Raw genomic sequence first — 16,665 nt, forward strand, 5'->3', positions numbered from 1 at the left:
TGGTTTTCTCACTACAATTTACAGAAAGCCGACTTTTACTGGTTTGTACGTGAACTGGTCTTCTTTTGTACCAAAATCGCGAAAAATCGGCTTAATAAGTACTTTGGTACATAGAGCCCTTATGATTTGCTCACCTATTAAATTGGACTGAACTGGACAAGATCAGGCATATTTTCATCAATAATGGTTATCCTTTAGACCTTATTGATGATTGTATAAAAAAAAAGGTTGCTGACTTCAAATCCCTTATACCATTCGGGCCTTTAAAATGCCCTCTTTACTTAAAATTACCGTGGATAGGGGATAATGCCACGAAAATAACCAAACAGATTGTTAAAAGCATTATTAATTGCTTTTATGCTGTTTCCTTGCGGTTAGTGTATTCTGTTAGACCTGCGTTTCCTCTTTTTTGCAAGGATAGTTTGCCTTACGTCCTCAATAGTAACATTGTATACAGTTTTTCATGCCAGTGTGACGCTGGTTACGTGGGGCGGACCTCCTTGCATTTGAGGACTCGTATAAACCAACACGTTCCTTCTAAAATTAGACAGGGTAGAGCAGGATCTATGAATCTCCCTTGCTCTACAACTTTGGACTCTGCTATTGGCCAACATTTGGTTGATAATCCATGTTGTGCCAATCAGTATAAAATAGAGTGGTTTGAGGTACTGCATAGAGCGGACTCCAAAAATCATTTAAGAATTTTGGAATCTGTCTCTATTGCCTTTCGTAAACCATCTTTATGCCAGCAGAAGGATACAGTGAAGGCGTTGAATCTCTTCGGGGAAATTTGATAACCCTTTGTTTTGCTTTTTGTTTTTTTTTTGTCCTTCCCTCGCGGTGCCATTTTCAACGCTTTTTTTTCTCTTCACCAAGTAAATATATATTATATATATACATTATATTTATATATATTATATATAAATACAAATCATCTATATACTCTATATTATAAATATATATATATATATATATATATATATTACACATACATATATATTATATAATATATATTAAACATGTTTCATATATATCATATAGATATTATATATATATATTATATCTATTATACATATCGTATGTATTATATATAAATATTATGTGTATTATATATACATATATATTATATATAGACATTATATATATATATTATATACTATACTTATTATATATATATGTACATAATATATATATTGTATATATATCATATATGTTATATGTATATTTTAATATATATTATATATACATAATATATATATGGTACATATATATACATTATAAATATATATTATATATGTTACACACATAATATATATAGATTATATACACATTATATATATATTATACATATTATATATTATATATATACATATATATATTATATATATACATATATATATATTATATATACATATATATATATTATATATACATATATATATACATTATATATATTGTATATACATATATATATGCATTATATATATTGTATATACATATTATATACACATTATATATATTGTCATGTATTATATATATTATATATAGATTATACATCCATTATATATATATAATACATATTATATATATTATATATAGATTTATATTATATATATATTATATATGCATTATATATTATATGCATTATATATATATTATATATGCATTATATATATATTATATATGCATTATATATATTATATATGCATTATATATATATTATATATGCATTATATATATATTATATATATATTATTAATATATCATATATATATATTATCTATATATATATATCATTTATATATGATATATATATTATTTATATATGATATATATACATTATTTATATATGATATATATATTATTTATATATGAATATATACATTATTTATATATATATAAATTATTTATATATGATATATATACATTATTTATATATGATATATATACATTATTTATATATATATAAATTATTTATATATGATATATATACATTATTTATATATGATATATATACATTATTTATATATGATATATAAATATTATTTATATATCATGTATATATTATTTTTATCATATATTATTTATATATCATATATATATATTATTTATATATCATATATATATTATTTATATATCATATATATATTATTTATATATCGTATATATATTATTTATATATCATATATATATTATTTATATATCATATATATATTATTTATATATCATATATATATTATTTATATATCATATATATATATATATATATATTTTATATATCATATATATATTATGTATCATATATATATTATGTATATATCATATATATATATATATATATTATTTATGTATCATATATATATTATATATTATTTATATATCATATGTATATATTATGTATCATATATATATTATGTATATATCATATATATATTATTTATGTATCATATATATATATATTATATATTATTTATATATCATATATATATTATATATATTATATATTTCCTATATATATTATATATATATATTATATATATCATATATATATTATATATAGATCATATATGATATATATATATTATATATATATCATATATGATATATATATATATTATATATATATCATATAATATATATATTATATATATATATTTTATATATATCATATATGATATATATAATATATATATTATATGTATCTCATATATATCATGTATGATATATATATTATATATCTCTCATATATATATATATTATATATATCATATTATATATATCACATATATCTCATATATATATATCATATATGATATATATATCATATAATATATATATATTTGATATATATATTATATATCATATATATATATCATATATATGTTATATATATCGTATATATATATTATATATATCATATATATATTATATATATCCTATATATATTATATATATCCTATATATATTATATATATCATATATATATTATATATATCATATATATATTATATATATCATATATATATTATATATATCATATATATATTATATATATCATATATATATTATATATATCATATATATATTATATATATCATATATATATTATATATATCATATATGTATTATATATATATCATATATGTATTATATATATATCATATATGTATTATATATATATCATATATGTATTATATATATATCATATATGTATTATATATATATCATATATGTATTATATATATATCATATATGTATTATATATATATCATATATGTATTATATATATCATATATGTATTATATATATCATATATGTATTATATATATCATATATGTATTATATATATCATATATATATTATATATATCATATATATATTATATATATCATATATATATTATATATATCATATATATATTATATATATCATATATATATTATATATATCATATATATATGATATATATCATATATATATATTATATATATCATATATATATGATATATATCATATATATATGATATATATCATATATATATGATATATATCATATATATATTATATATATCATATATATCATATAGATCGCGCCGGGAACAATACCGCCAGCTTCGAATTAGTTTCGCTTTTATACGAAAACGCTGAATCCACACACGGCGATCCAAAAATGTTGAATATTTAACTTTACAATGTCGGGTAAATTAAATTAAATAGACAGGTGACCTCATTGTTCACTCGTAGATATTACAATTTAGACTTGATATAAAAAGTTTTAAGAAGGAGCGAGCCGACCGATCGCTTCCCGGAAAAAAGCTTTTTGTGGACATACATAAAAAGCTTTTTGTGGACATACATAAAAAGCGAACATACATACACACACATTTTGCCTTTTATATACTTTTTTATATATACTAGCGGGGTACCTGACGTTACCCGGGTGTTTGGAGGTGTGTGTACTGTTAAATAAAAAAGAGGCCGGGGGGGGGCGAACCCAAAGCCCTGAGGTGAAGTTTGAAAATAAAATGTGAAAAAAACATGAACCGTTCAGCCAGCCAGAATGAGTTACTGAAAGATGTTTGAATTTATTTAAGTAAGAACCAAACATAAGCGAAGTAAAAAAAAAACAGAAAAATGCACGTTATGTGAAAAATGGCTTAAATAACACTGGTTCAATATTTAAATTTAAAATGTCAAAAAAAAAACAAAAGAAGACCACGATTCGAACCCAAAACGTTTAGATAACAAACCAACACGTTAACGAACTGAGCTAACACGACGTACATGAAATTTAGTCAGTTTTTCAACTATTTAAAGTAAATCAGGTCAGTCAACACGCGAGAAGCCAAAATAGCAATAATTTTGTAAAAGTCGACGTAAATAAATTTATACGCTACATGCGTTCTCAAATCCTAGATATTATTATCTACGGCCTATATAAACAGTTCTAAGTGATCGTAACCCCACCCCCACCCCGAGACCGTGCAAGAAAAGCCTTTGCAAGACATACACAAAATGGTCACACACATTTTGCCTTTTATATATATAGACTAGCGAGGGTACCCGGCGTTGCCTGGGTGTTTGGAGGTGTGTGTGGTGTTAAATAAAAAAGAAACTGGGTGAGGGGGAGGGGGTTAAAAGTTGGTAGGATCGAACCCGAAGCCCTGAGTAAATCAGGTCATGACGTCATCTGGCGCATGCATAGAAACGGTCGTTGTCACGAGAGGACCGTTTTTGTTGACACCTCCCCCCTGTCGAAAATTGTCGATTTCGGGGTGAAAAAATGAACGTTTTTGGCCAATTTCTCAATATGTTTTTAGCGAAAGATGGAGCTTCAATATGATACCGAGTTTGTGAATTTTCATCGTGTCTGTCAAAAGTTTTTAGCGGACACACAAACACACATACAAACATACACACATTTTTCTTTTTATATTTATAGATAGACTAGCGGGAGGGGGGTATCCGGCGTTGCCCGGGTGTTTTTGGGCGTGTGTGGTCGGGCGTGTGTGGGTGAGTGGGGGGTGGGGGGTATTAATGAAAACCTAAGAATAAGCGAAGTAAAAAAAAACTAACTTAAGGCAAACGCGAAACATAAAAACAAACGTTACATGAAAAATGGCTTAAATAACCCTGCTTCAATATTAATATTTAAAAAATCGAAAAAAAAAAAAAAAAAAAAAAAGAAGACATCTCACACCACGATTCAAACCGAAAACATTTAGATAATGAGGCCACGCTCTAAGCAACTGAGCTAAGATGACGTCGCCTAAATTGTGTCAGTTTTTCAAATCTTTAAACTAAATCAGGTTACAACGTCATTTGCGCATGCGTAGAACTGAACTCGTCATGAGAGGATGGTTTTTGCTGATTCCCTCCCCCCTGTAGAAAACTGCTGATTTCAGGGTGAAGAAATTAACGTTTTTGGCCAATTTTTTTATATTTGTCAGCCGAAGGTTGGAAGTTTAAAATGATACCGATCTGGGGAAAATCCGTGACCCGTGTGGAAAGTTTTTGCAAGACATACAAACACACATACAAACAAACACACATACATACATACAAAACACATTTTCGCTTTTATATATATATATATATATATATATATATAGATAGATGAAATTTCTTTTTCTTTGCAATTCAATTGATCATTGAGAAATAACTTTTTTATTTACAAAACATAAAGATGTTGAATTCATTTCCATTTTCTATTTATGAATTCAATGTAATTAAAAAAAAAATAAAACAAACATGTTTATACATAAAAAGTAAAAATCTTCTATATAAATAAAATGAACTCATTTTTTCCCGTCGGATTTTGACCTTAATAGGATTAAAAATCAAGATATTTCATGCAAATACATTATGCACAAACGGCAGAACAATATCTGAGGTTTGTTATAGGCTTATTAGTTCTCAAATTCCTCGATAATCTTAGATTTCTATACTTTTTCTGCTGAGAAGTCACGGCCAAAATCGGTTAAGATCAATGGAAGTGGTAAAATATTTTCTCTCTTAAAAATTCCTCCTCCCCCTGCCACCACTTAACACCGTTTGGAGATCGTTCACAAGGAACAGTTGAGAAGAGAACACCGGTTTGGCTTCGTAGTTCTATCATGTTAAGTTATTTAAAATCACTAAACTAAGCTGCAGTGCTCTGTGGCGTAGTGGTTAGGGTGCTGGACAATTCACATTATATTTTCACGTTCGCGCCGACCTACCATAGTGGGGTTTTTTTTTGTTTTTTTTTTCCTAAACAACTGGAATGGACTTTTCTTGGTGACCGAACTGTTAACGTTGCAGATGTTTTTTTTTTGTTTTTTTCACATTTTATTTTCCTATTTTTCCTACTTTTACTCATGACTCCGGGTTTGATCCTTCCTACTTACCTACCACAACATTTTTTAAAACTCCCCCCCCCCCGTCCCGGAAACAAACACTCGGGCAACGCCGGGTACCCCCGCTAGTATTTAAATAAAATAAAACTCTTCCACTTTACGTGTTGAAATGTTGCTCAACCCTAGTATATTTTGTTCAGATTTCATAAAATGAATTCGTGAGGTGGACGGGTGATGGGGGTAACACGTAACAAATAATTTCTCATATATTTTACAAAATCTGCATTTTTAAATATAAATAAAGTCACAATTGAATAAGCATAGAAAATTTCATGAAAATCTGACCATTAGTTGAATTTTGCTACATTTATTAAACACGGGTATGTGTACGTGTTAGAATTTCTTCCTACATAAAAATGTTGTTTAAAGTCGTTGATAATGTAAACACGATTTTAGTCTTACATTTTTATTATTTTCGTACACTGAAAACATTTTTTTAATGTCATTAGTTTATTTGAAAGTTCTTTTAAATGATACAGAATTTATGATAATATTAACTTATATCAAAGCTACATCGTATTACATATAGGCAGGTGGTAAATCTGTGGCGCGCTTTGGAAGTACCTATAGGTCAAGAAGCCAAGTATGTTATTTATTTACAGAAAATGTAGCAAATCATTATTGGCAAGAAGAAAAATAATATCTATTGTAAACAGATTTACGTTGTTATAACTTTCGATGAATAAAGAGATATATTCGTTCTCTTTACTTAGAGTATATTTAGCTGGCAATGAAAATTATCTTTACAGATACAAAAAAAAATATTTTGTTTTCTTACTACTACGTAAACTTAGGGTTTGTTTTGCAATCCACAGAGATTCGAAAACATGGTAAAAAAATCATATAAGTAAATGTTACCAAATGCAAGACAAGTTACTCTTCTATGTAGCTGGATAAGTTTTTAGTGTTTTTATTTAATGTGAAATTTTTATTCGGTTTGAAATACAATAAGTATCGAGTATTATACAAGCACAAGAAAAATGGGCCACGTGATATCTCATATCTTTGAAGTCTCAACAATGAGTTAAAAATTAAAAATGACACAAAATACTGTTAGAAACCCAGCCAATAAATGTCACGGGGAACATTTATTGGCTGGGTTTCTAACAGCATTTTTCTTGTGCTCATGTAACGCTCGACAATACTTGCTTTTTGAACCGAATAAACATTTTATATTAAATACAAACGCTAAAACCTTATCCAGTTGGGTAAAAGAATAACTTATCTTGTCTTTGATAACATTTATTTGTTTTATATTTGTTTTTGACCATTTTTAAAAAATCTCTGTGGATTGTAAAACAAGCCCTAAACTTATACACATTTATTATTTTAAAAGAATATGATTATCAGTGACACCAAATTATAGAAAGAAAGAAACCATATGCTTTCCAAGATATTTCATTAGTTTCTATTAATTGACCTAAACAAAACGTTATTGTCATTGTTTGCTAAATATTTATTTGAATTTATATTTATTTACATTTTCAGAAATTAAAAATTTGGTGCATTTATAAGTGTATACACCAAACCGAAAAAAATGGCCAAGAAAACAAATACATAACAAATAAATAAATGTTACTAAAAGCAATATAAGTTACTCTTCTACCTACCTGAATAAGTTTTGGGTGTTTTAACTTATTTTAAGGCGTTTATTTGATTCCACAACACAATTACTAAGTTAGAACGACAAGCTGGCAGGCAGAAGACGGTCAACTCTGGAGTCTCGAGAATAGCTCACAACTTGAAAATGAAACAAAATACTGATAAAAATCGACTCAGTAAATGTCATATTTGGTATTTATATCAATAAATGCTCATTGTTTTATGACCCTCAAGTAACAAAAAAAAAAAAATCAAAATAAGTAGTGTCGTGAAACTGACTGGATTCGAACTTGGTACGCCTAGCCCATCGCTTCTATCCTTCAGCACCGCCACCTCACTTTGAAAAGACATTTCAATGTAACATTTATTTATTTTATTTATTTATTTATTATTTATTTTAATTTATTTTTGCATGCCAGCGTGATTGCAATAAATAATCTCCACGCAAACGATACTATCGAACAAACTAAAGTGAAAATAAAATATCAACAGGATCCTAAATAACAGCCAAATATACTAGGGTGTTGTTGTCGCAGCATGGCAGCTTTTTTGTCATTAACTTTATACCCACCTCCAAAAAAATAAAAACAAAAAAATAAAAAGACAAAAGGTGAAGAAACAAATTAAGAGGGAAGACTAGAGACCAAGACCAAGACATCCATCAAAACTAGTTACAGCTGTCATTGCTTGCAAACAAGCTCGGCAACAACATCAGAAAGTGTTTAGCTTAAACAGATGTTCAACACTTCATTATAAACAGAAGTTATTCAGTGTTAATTTTTCGAGAAGGGCATTTTAAACAGTTTTCCTAACAGATTGCTGGCTGTCATTTACAATATAACATCTTAACAATAAGATTTTTATTCACATCCACTATACATAAAAAAATAAAATAAAACAAGTAAAACATAGAATCGATGATTAGGGCTTTTGGTTTTATATAATTAAACATTCATTAGACAACTTATTTCTACATTAGAAGATTCACTTTTCCCCATCCCCACCCCACCCTCAGAATGTACTCCAGTTACCAAACCTGAACAGCATATTACCGTTTTTATTTTACTTCGGCACTTTCTTGGAATAGGTATCCAAGAAAAGTTCAGTACTTAAGTCATCAATTCCGAATTTCACCGAATATTTCTGAGAATAGGGAATGCTAACAAACGTCACCTAACAAACTTAATGTATTATTAGGCATGTTTTAATTTAATTTTATTTATTTATTTATTTGCAAAAATGTTATTTAACAAAAGAAACCTGACTTCATCATATAAATGTATTCTGTAATATTGTTTCGGAACGTCTACATATTTTTTCTCTTCGGACATCATTGAAAAAAGCTAAAAACGGGCTCGTGGTGTAGCGGATAAAACGTACATGGAGAAATTCAGTTGTACAGTTACACTCTTCTAGAGGTTGAAGGTTCAATCTTCAGTGCAGACGTAGGTGTGTCAGAAACTTCGTTAAAAATATTGAATAATTCGACACCCTGTCTTTCCAAGCCTATAACTACTCGAAAAATGTAATTCAAACTCTAATTTTTTTTCAATTAAAGGAGCAATGACCAGGGTTTTATTTAAAAAACAAAAAAAAAAAACAACGTGATTTAAAAAAAAAAAAAGGTTTTAAACTTCGGACTTTACAGGTAAATTTCTAAAAAACGCTTCTTTTTTTTTTTGTTTGAAATTTTAATATATTATATTGGTCTTTTATCTTCAATTTGTGATATATAAAACTTTGGTGAGTAAATCAATTATTTACTTTTTAATAGACATTTCAAAATGGGCGGGGGCGTGAATTTAAAAAAAACGGTTGTCTAAAATATTATATTCGGTTTATTGGAAAGATCATAAAATTTCACATGACCCTGAAAATATCGTAAAAATAGAATCATTAGAAAAATTTTGATAGATTTTTAAAGTTTAAAAATTGAAAAATACTGAACTCGTAAAATTCAATTAATTTCATTACTGTTTTTAAAAAAAAATTTTATTACTTTTAAAACAACTTTAATAGTTTATTTTGGAAGTATAATCCATACAGAAAATAAACAACCCACTATTAAAAGAGAAATTACCAGTTTTTTTTATATTTTATTCGCAGTTTCGTATTAGGGGTGTCAAAAATTCCTACAAAAATTCTGATACACCTAGTGTAGATGACACTAAAAAATATAATTGTGAATTACTTAAGACTTCTACTCGGTCATGGCTAACAGAGTAAGACACACTTAAAAACGTAATTAATAAAACACTGAACATGATTTCTAAAATTAGATTTCTTTTGTATGTGTATACAGAATAATCTAATGGACGGATCTTTATAAATTTTGAAATATATCCTTAGCAACATGGTGCGATGGCCACATTGTTTTTGTAAACGTTAAGACTTAGAGGATATTATATATACATTAGATCCCCGAATTAAAGCAACGTTGAGCCTAGTCAGTACCAGATAAGTGACCGTAGAACGTTAACAGCTCCTTGCAACAAAATACAAAAACATAACACTGTCATCTCCCCCGACCAGGATATACATGCGACTGGAGACAGTCGCATGTATATCCTGAGTGACAAGGTTCGTACAGAGTTTCAATGTCCATTTTCAAGGCTTTTTAAGTTTTTCAAAGCCTTCTCCAGGCAAAATTCAAATTTTCAAAAACAAAATTTGAGGTTTGTTTTACAATTCACAGTGATTCAAAAAAGTCATCAAATATACAACAAATAAATGTTACTACAGCCAATAAAAATTACTTCACGATTGAGCGGCATCATTTTTTGGTGTTTTTAAATAGTTTTAAATGTGTTTTTTAATTTAATCTCAAATATTAACTCTCTTTACAAATATTTTTAAATTTCCAACCGAGATGGCTTCCATTTTGTACATTTTTTTTTTTTTTTTTTGCACGGCCGGCTTCATTTTTGATTATCACAAATTGGGGGGGGGGTCATCACTGAAGAGTCAAGTCCACACAAGGAAAGTATATTTTTTCAGATGGGGGGGGGGTCAATTTTATTTATGGCGGCGGCCGTCACTACTCCTCCTCCCTTGTGCAACCCTCCCCCACCTCAATTCAATGATAGATGAGAGCAAAAATAAAGGGAGATTTGAATTCCCCAAAAAACAAGGGTGAAAAAAAATTGTGATAATTGAAAACTAGGCCGGCCGGGCCAAAAAAAAAAAAGATGGAGTTACATCCCTTTATCACAAAACTACCTGAGGTAGTTTTGTGATAAAAGGATGTAACTCTTGTATCCACAATAATACTATGCAATTTCAGAACGATGTATTTCGATTTTATTTCCAATATTTAAAAAACTATTTTAATAGTATTTTTATTAATACTTAAAAAAAAAATTAATAGTATTTATTTTGATCTTATTTTTAATATTGCAACACAAATTTTTATTGGACACAAAGAATACAAGAATTTTTAAGGCCTTTTCAAAAAATTTTCCGAATTTTCAAGGATTTTTCAAGGGAATAATAGAAATAAAGCCTTTTTCAAAGCAAGGAATTTTCAAGTTTGTATGAATCCTGGTGGATATGCTACACATCAGCTGTTTACCATATCACGGCTCTTTATATGAGGTTAGATAAGCAGGTTATTTACAGTGAGATTCGAAACGGAACTTTTTTTGTTAGGAGTCAGGATCTCTTTATATGCTATTACCCCTTGCACTTCTTGTGACGTACCAGGCAGTCAGATTATGCCATCATTATCAATTTTAAGCCAGATCCACAGCATCCCTTAAGTTTCTTCCCGTTGCCATCAAATCGCTCTCGATTGTTGGCTTCCAGTTCATTTTTGGTCTTCCTATTTTCCCCCCCATCAACTTTTCATTGGAGTAAATGGTTAGCAATTCTCTCTGGAGCCAATCTTAGGTTATCTCTGAGCAAGCCTAATCACTGTTTACAAATTATTAATGATATTACCTACTGGTTAGTGCAATCTCTGACTTCTTGGTTGGTAATTTGATCACTCCATTTGATCTCTAGAATCTAAGGCACTTAGAATCAAATGCATTTAAATTCTTCCTTTGGCCGATTTTCAGATGCCACGATGTAGCAATGTGGTCAAGACATTGCCGTTATAAAATCTTAATTTAGATCTCAAGGTGAATTTTTTTTTTGCTTCTTGTTATCCTCACTAAGAAGCATGAGGAATTATAATGCTTGAAATATTTACTGTCTAAAAGTTTCAGTTTTTTAAAGAAAAGCTATGCTTTACGCTAAATGGTAGCCATTTATTACCTTGTTGATGGAGAGCCCAACCTACGTGTGAAGAATAACATGAATTCTGGTAAAAATGTTAAGAGCTAAAATCTTTAATTCATCTCATTGAATAGTTGGATTGATGTAATCTGTAAGGGTCATTCCAAAAGTAAGGCCTCCTATTTTTTTAACTAAAAAAAGTTGAAGAGCTATGAAGACAGGAATAATACCATTAAAACAAGCAACCTTTTGTGCTCCAGAATTTATTTTTCTACATAATCACCACCAATTTTGATGCACTTTTGTCAGGAATTCAATGATGCCTCTCCGCTTCTGACACACGTCCATGACAAGAGTCACAACCCTCTCTGTTCGATCTGGGCAGAAAACAAAAATAGAAGGCATTATTTTTGGAACAGTCCTCGTATATGCAAATTCCTTTTTAGGCTACTTCTTTAAGAGAAAGGGTCTATTAAAAACCCCAATAATTAATGGTAATGAATACTTTTCATAATAAATTTAATGGAGATGAAAGTGTATAAACGCTAAAGAATACTTTAAGTTCAGACTTTTAGACAATGCCAGTAGAATTTCTTGGCATTTTTTGGTATAAAAAAGTAGAAAGGTAATATTAACCGTTGCATGAGAATTACACTTCTAACCAATAAGCATTTTATATTGTTGTACCAGTGAGAATAATAATGTACATATATTTACTGGGTTAACGTTTTTGACTTTGACAGCATTAACCCATGATAAATTGAGCCAGTTCCTCCCATAAAATACACAGAATCCTGATGAATGTAGACCACACAAGACTGTCCGCAGCAACCAAGATAGTTATAGGCAACCAGCCAGTGACCAGTGGCAAACACTGTAAAACTGTGGATCGTAGGTAAGTTCGACATCAGGGTTGATATGGTGCAACCATATCTTCATCAGCTGGCCTCCCAGGCATCTTCACCAATATTGGGATGGTTCTAGTCATCTAAGAAGCAATAGCTCCAGAACCACTTCAGAATTACTGATCAAAAATATATAAACTTTGTGCTGCTTTGTTTTTTGTTTAATTTTTTTACTTTTAACTGCATATACAAACACATATACACACAGACATACAGCCTTTTATTGAATAGATTAACAGGTTGAGGGTCCAAATAAAAGCAATTCAAAATAGATTTGTGTAAAATTTTATTTTTTATAAATGGGAGTTTTAAAATAAGGGTTTAGATTTCCTTCATTTTATTGTTAATTTCAAAATATGTATAATGCAGTATTGAAACAGGTTGAATTCTCAGTTTCTGCTAGTTTTCAACAAGAACTGGAATGTACAATCCGTGGCAGATTTCTTCTGTCTAAAGCTGACTTGGTGAACCATGTGAAGTCACAAGATTAGACAAGACCAACAATTTTATGAGGATGTATTGCCACCCAGACCAAGTACTGTTGTAATATCTGTGGTAGATTTCTTCTGTCTAAAGCTGACTTGGTGGACCACGTGAAGTCACAAGATTAGACAAGACCAACAATTTTATGAGGATGTGCTTGGCGCTTTAAAATAACGTTCCCATGTAGTAGACATTCCGAATGTGAAAACATACCCGTGTTTAATAAATCTAGCAAAAATCAACTAATGGACAGATTTTCGTGAAATTTTCGATACTTATCCATTTTAGAATGAAATTACATATAAAACACAGTTTCTGTACAATATATAAGGGGAAATATTTTTTTAGTGTGGGTTGTCCCCCCCCCCTCTCATATTTATTTTTTCGAAATTCGAACAAAATACATTTAAATCTATCGAAATTTCTATATATTATGAAACATAAGAGTTCAAATGAGAAAAAAATATTTATTTTTTAAAAGTTTAAATACACATATCGAACAAAAATTTATCTTTAAGTTGCAATTAAAAAAATGATATAAATTTAATGTTTTGTTTTTTTTAAATAGCGTTTTTTCGAATTAATATATACTATAATCAGTTGAATTGCCAAGAAAAAGAAACTTCGTAAACATTAATTAAGTTTTAAAAGATTAAAACGATTAAAATTCCATTATTTCAAAATGTTCGGTTACAAAAAAAGTGAGACAGAACAATGATACAGAACAATAACAGGGAGACCGCGAACAATGAGAGAGGGGAGGGGGCGATGAGAGAGCTGTAGGATGAGAGACAGAGAGGACAATGAGAGAATGGTGAGAAAGATAGAACGATTAGAGAGAGAGAGAGATTGAACGATGAGAGAAAGGACAATAAAAATGGAGTTAAAAAACGAGCAAAGCAATTAATTGAAAGGAAAATGAATTGTGAGCAGTTGAAGGGGAGGAGATGGATTTTATTAGCACAACAACAACAGCTAGGTGAAAATCGGGTCAGGAAACAGGAAAGAGAGATCAAAGCATTATGGGGATAACCGGAAGTCAAGTGCAAAACACACAAACAGGAAAAAAAAATCGTAAATAAAATTAATTTAAAGAGTATACACGACTTTAACAACAAACGCATAAATAACATTATCTTTGGCTTTCGGGGGGGGGGACAAGATCACAGTGTAGCATCTGTTCTCGTGCTACACTTCACCTTTTCTGTCCTCGGTCAGTGAAAGAGAAATCCTTCATGACCGAGATAAATTTTCCAAAGTGCCCCTTTTTGGGGAGCTGGATTTTCCCAACATTAAAAACCGACCTTGTGTCTAACTTTGCCCACATTAGGAAGCAAGTAAGTAGAAACATTATATCTTTGGTTTTTTGTTGGGTTTTTTTTTTTTTGCTTTTGTTTTGACCACGCAGTTGACCACCAATTAATGAAATTTTTAAATATGCAACATGCTTTCTTGATATCTATTTTCGCACAAGCATGATAACAGGCAAGAAAAATTTCAAAAACTAAATCTACAACACAATTGGAGGGGTATTCATTCGAAAGTAATTATCCTTTTTTTTTTTCTTTTTGTCATTTCACCCCAAACAAAGCACAGAGCCAAATAGTCGTGAGGGGCTACTATTAGGAACCAGATTTGCAGGGTTACTGTTATTTAGGGAGTTGAGCAACGAGATGTCTGTTTGCATTACACTTGAATAAAGAAGCTTACCCTTAGCAGCATTGAACGTTACCAACCAATTACAGCCACATTCCACTACAAACTGGAGGTTTTCCTCTAGAGTTTTAGCAATTTCCTTAGATATGTGTTCATTAGTTTTACCTAATTAGGTTGAAATAGATTAAGCAACATTGGGCCTGGTTAATACCAGATGGGTGACCATTTGGAAATACCAGGGGCTGTATGTAGGAGGACATCAACACCTACATGCAAGAACATAAAAATACTAACGTCAGTCAGTATATCTCCTGAATGAGATATATACATGGGACTGGGGACCACTCGTGAATTTATTATTTCCTTGATATTTCCTTCTTCAGAGGCAGCTGGTTCAACCTACCCAGAGGTAAATTTATACTATATATTTTCTGAGATGTTGCTTTGAAGTCGAAATGTAATTATTAACAAAAATAAAAGATGTTCAGAACCATAATAAATAAGTAAATATATTATTTAAATTACCTTATTTTTTCATGTTATATTAAAACAAATTTGGATGAAAAACAAATATTTTTTCCCTTGTATGTTCTAAATATTTTTTTGTTTTTTAACAAGATGAATGTGTAACTGAGTGCTTATCAATGCATGTGTAAATATCAGCAGCGGTCGAAGGATAGATGGCTAGCAAAGGTATTAGCAGCAGCAGCCGTTTGAGCACTATGCAAATTAGTAAGTGCGCGCGGACTTGCATGGCAAGGAAAAGAAGAAAAGGACACCCTGTGGCTGAGGAGAAGCAAAGGGTGCATCGAAAAAGATGGACGTGTAAAGTTGAAAATGAGAAATGGCCAGCATGTGGTTGAGCAAGAAGAAAAGTGTACGTCAGGCGAGAGGGACGTGTGACCCCATGATGGCAGCAAGAGACTTCTAGTCTAGTGTTAAGATGGCGAGGTTTTGTTAATCTCATGGCTGACGAAATGAACAATTAGAAAAAAACAAGAAGCAGGCAATGTTTGGAAAATAATAATGCCTTTTGCTAAAAGAAAAAAAAAAAAGCCGAGTCAGATTTATTTATGCTTTGTTTGTTTGTTCCTTTTCGACAGTATCAAACAGTGTGTGGGTCCGAGAGAGGTTTAAACTGTAACGAACACAGTTTGAGTATAATGGCCATGTTACAAGTGGCTTATCAGTCAAAGAAACAATTTTATTCGTAATCATCATTTCTTTTTCTGATTAGTCAGCACATATCAACTGCAGAAGCCACTCAAAGATTCATGAGATGCTGGACATGTGATGATGATGAATATTGTGAAAGGATTGGAATATAATGTGTTCCATAGCCGGGAAGTTTTAAGGAACTCTATTGATGGAAATACATTGTGGGGCATAAAAGGTTGCTCGTT

At 29.6% G+C, this 16,665-nt stretch overlaps 1 protein-coding gene across 2 annotated transcripts in view; it reads right to left on the reverse strand.

The window, feature by feature from the left end:
- Positions 1-16,665, reverse strand: part of LOC145268354 (LYR motif-containing protein 9-like) — a 136,771-nt gene that overhangs the window by 80,536 nt on the left and 39,570 nt on the right. Inside the window, exon 3 of one of the 2 annotated variants that reach the window (XM_080123875.1) lies at positions 12,464-12,595. The exons of the other annotated variant lie outside the window; for it this stretch is intronic. Within the exon in view, the coding sequence (XP_079980001.1) occupies positions 12,575-12,595 (21 nt within the window). The 3' untranslated portion in view covers positions 12,464-12,574. Of the gene's footprint in view, positions 1-12,463; positions 12,596-16,665 lie in introns of those variants that run through there. 2 annotated transcript variants of the gene reach the window in all.

Source organism: Euprymna scolopes, chromosome 43 (assembly GCF_053919585.1).
Source record: "Euprymna scolopes isolate OS-2025 chromosome 43, ASM5391958v1, whole genome shotgun sequence".
NCBI classification, from domain to species: domain Eukaryota; kingdom Metazoa; phylum Mollusca; class Cephalopoda; order Sepiida; family Sepiolidae; genus Euprymna; species Euprymna scolopes.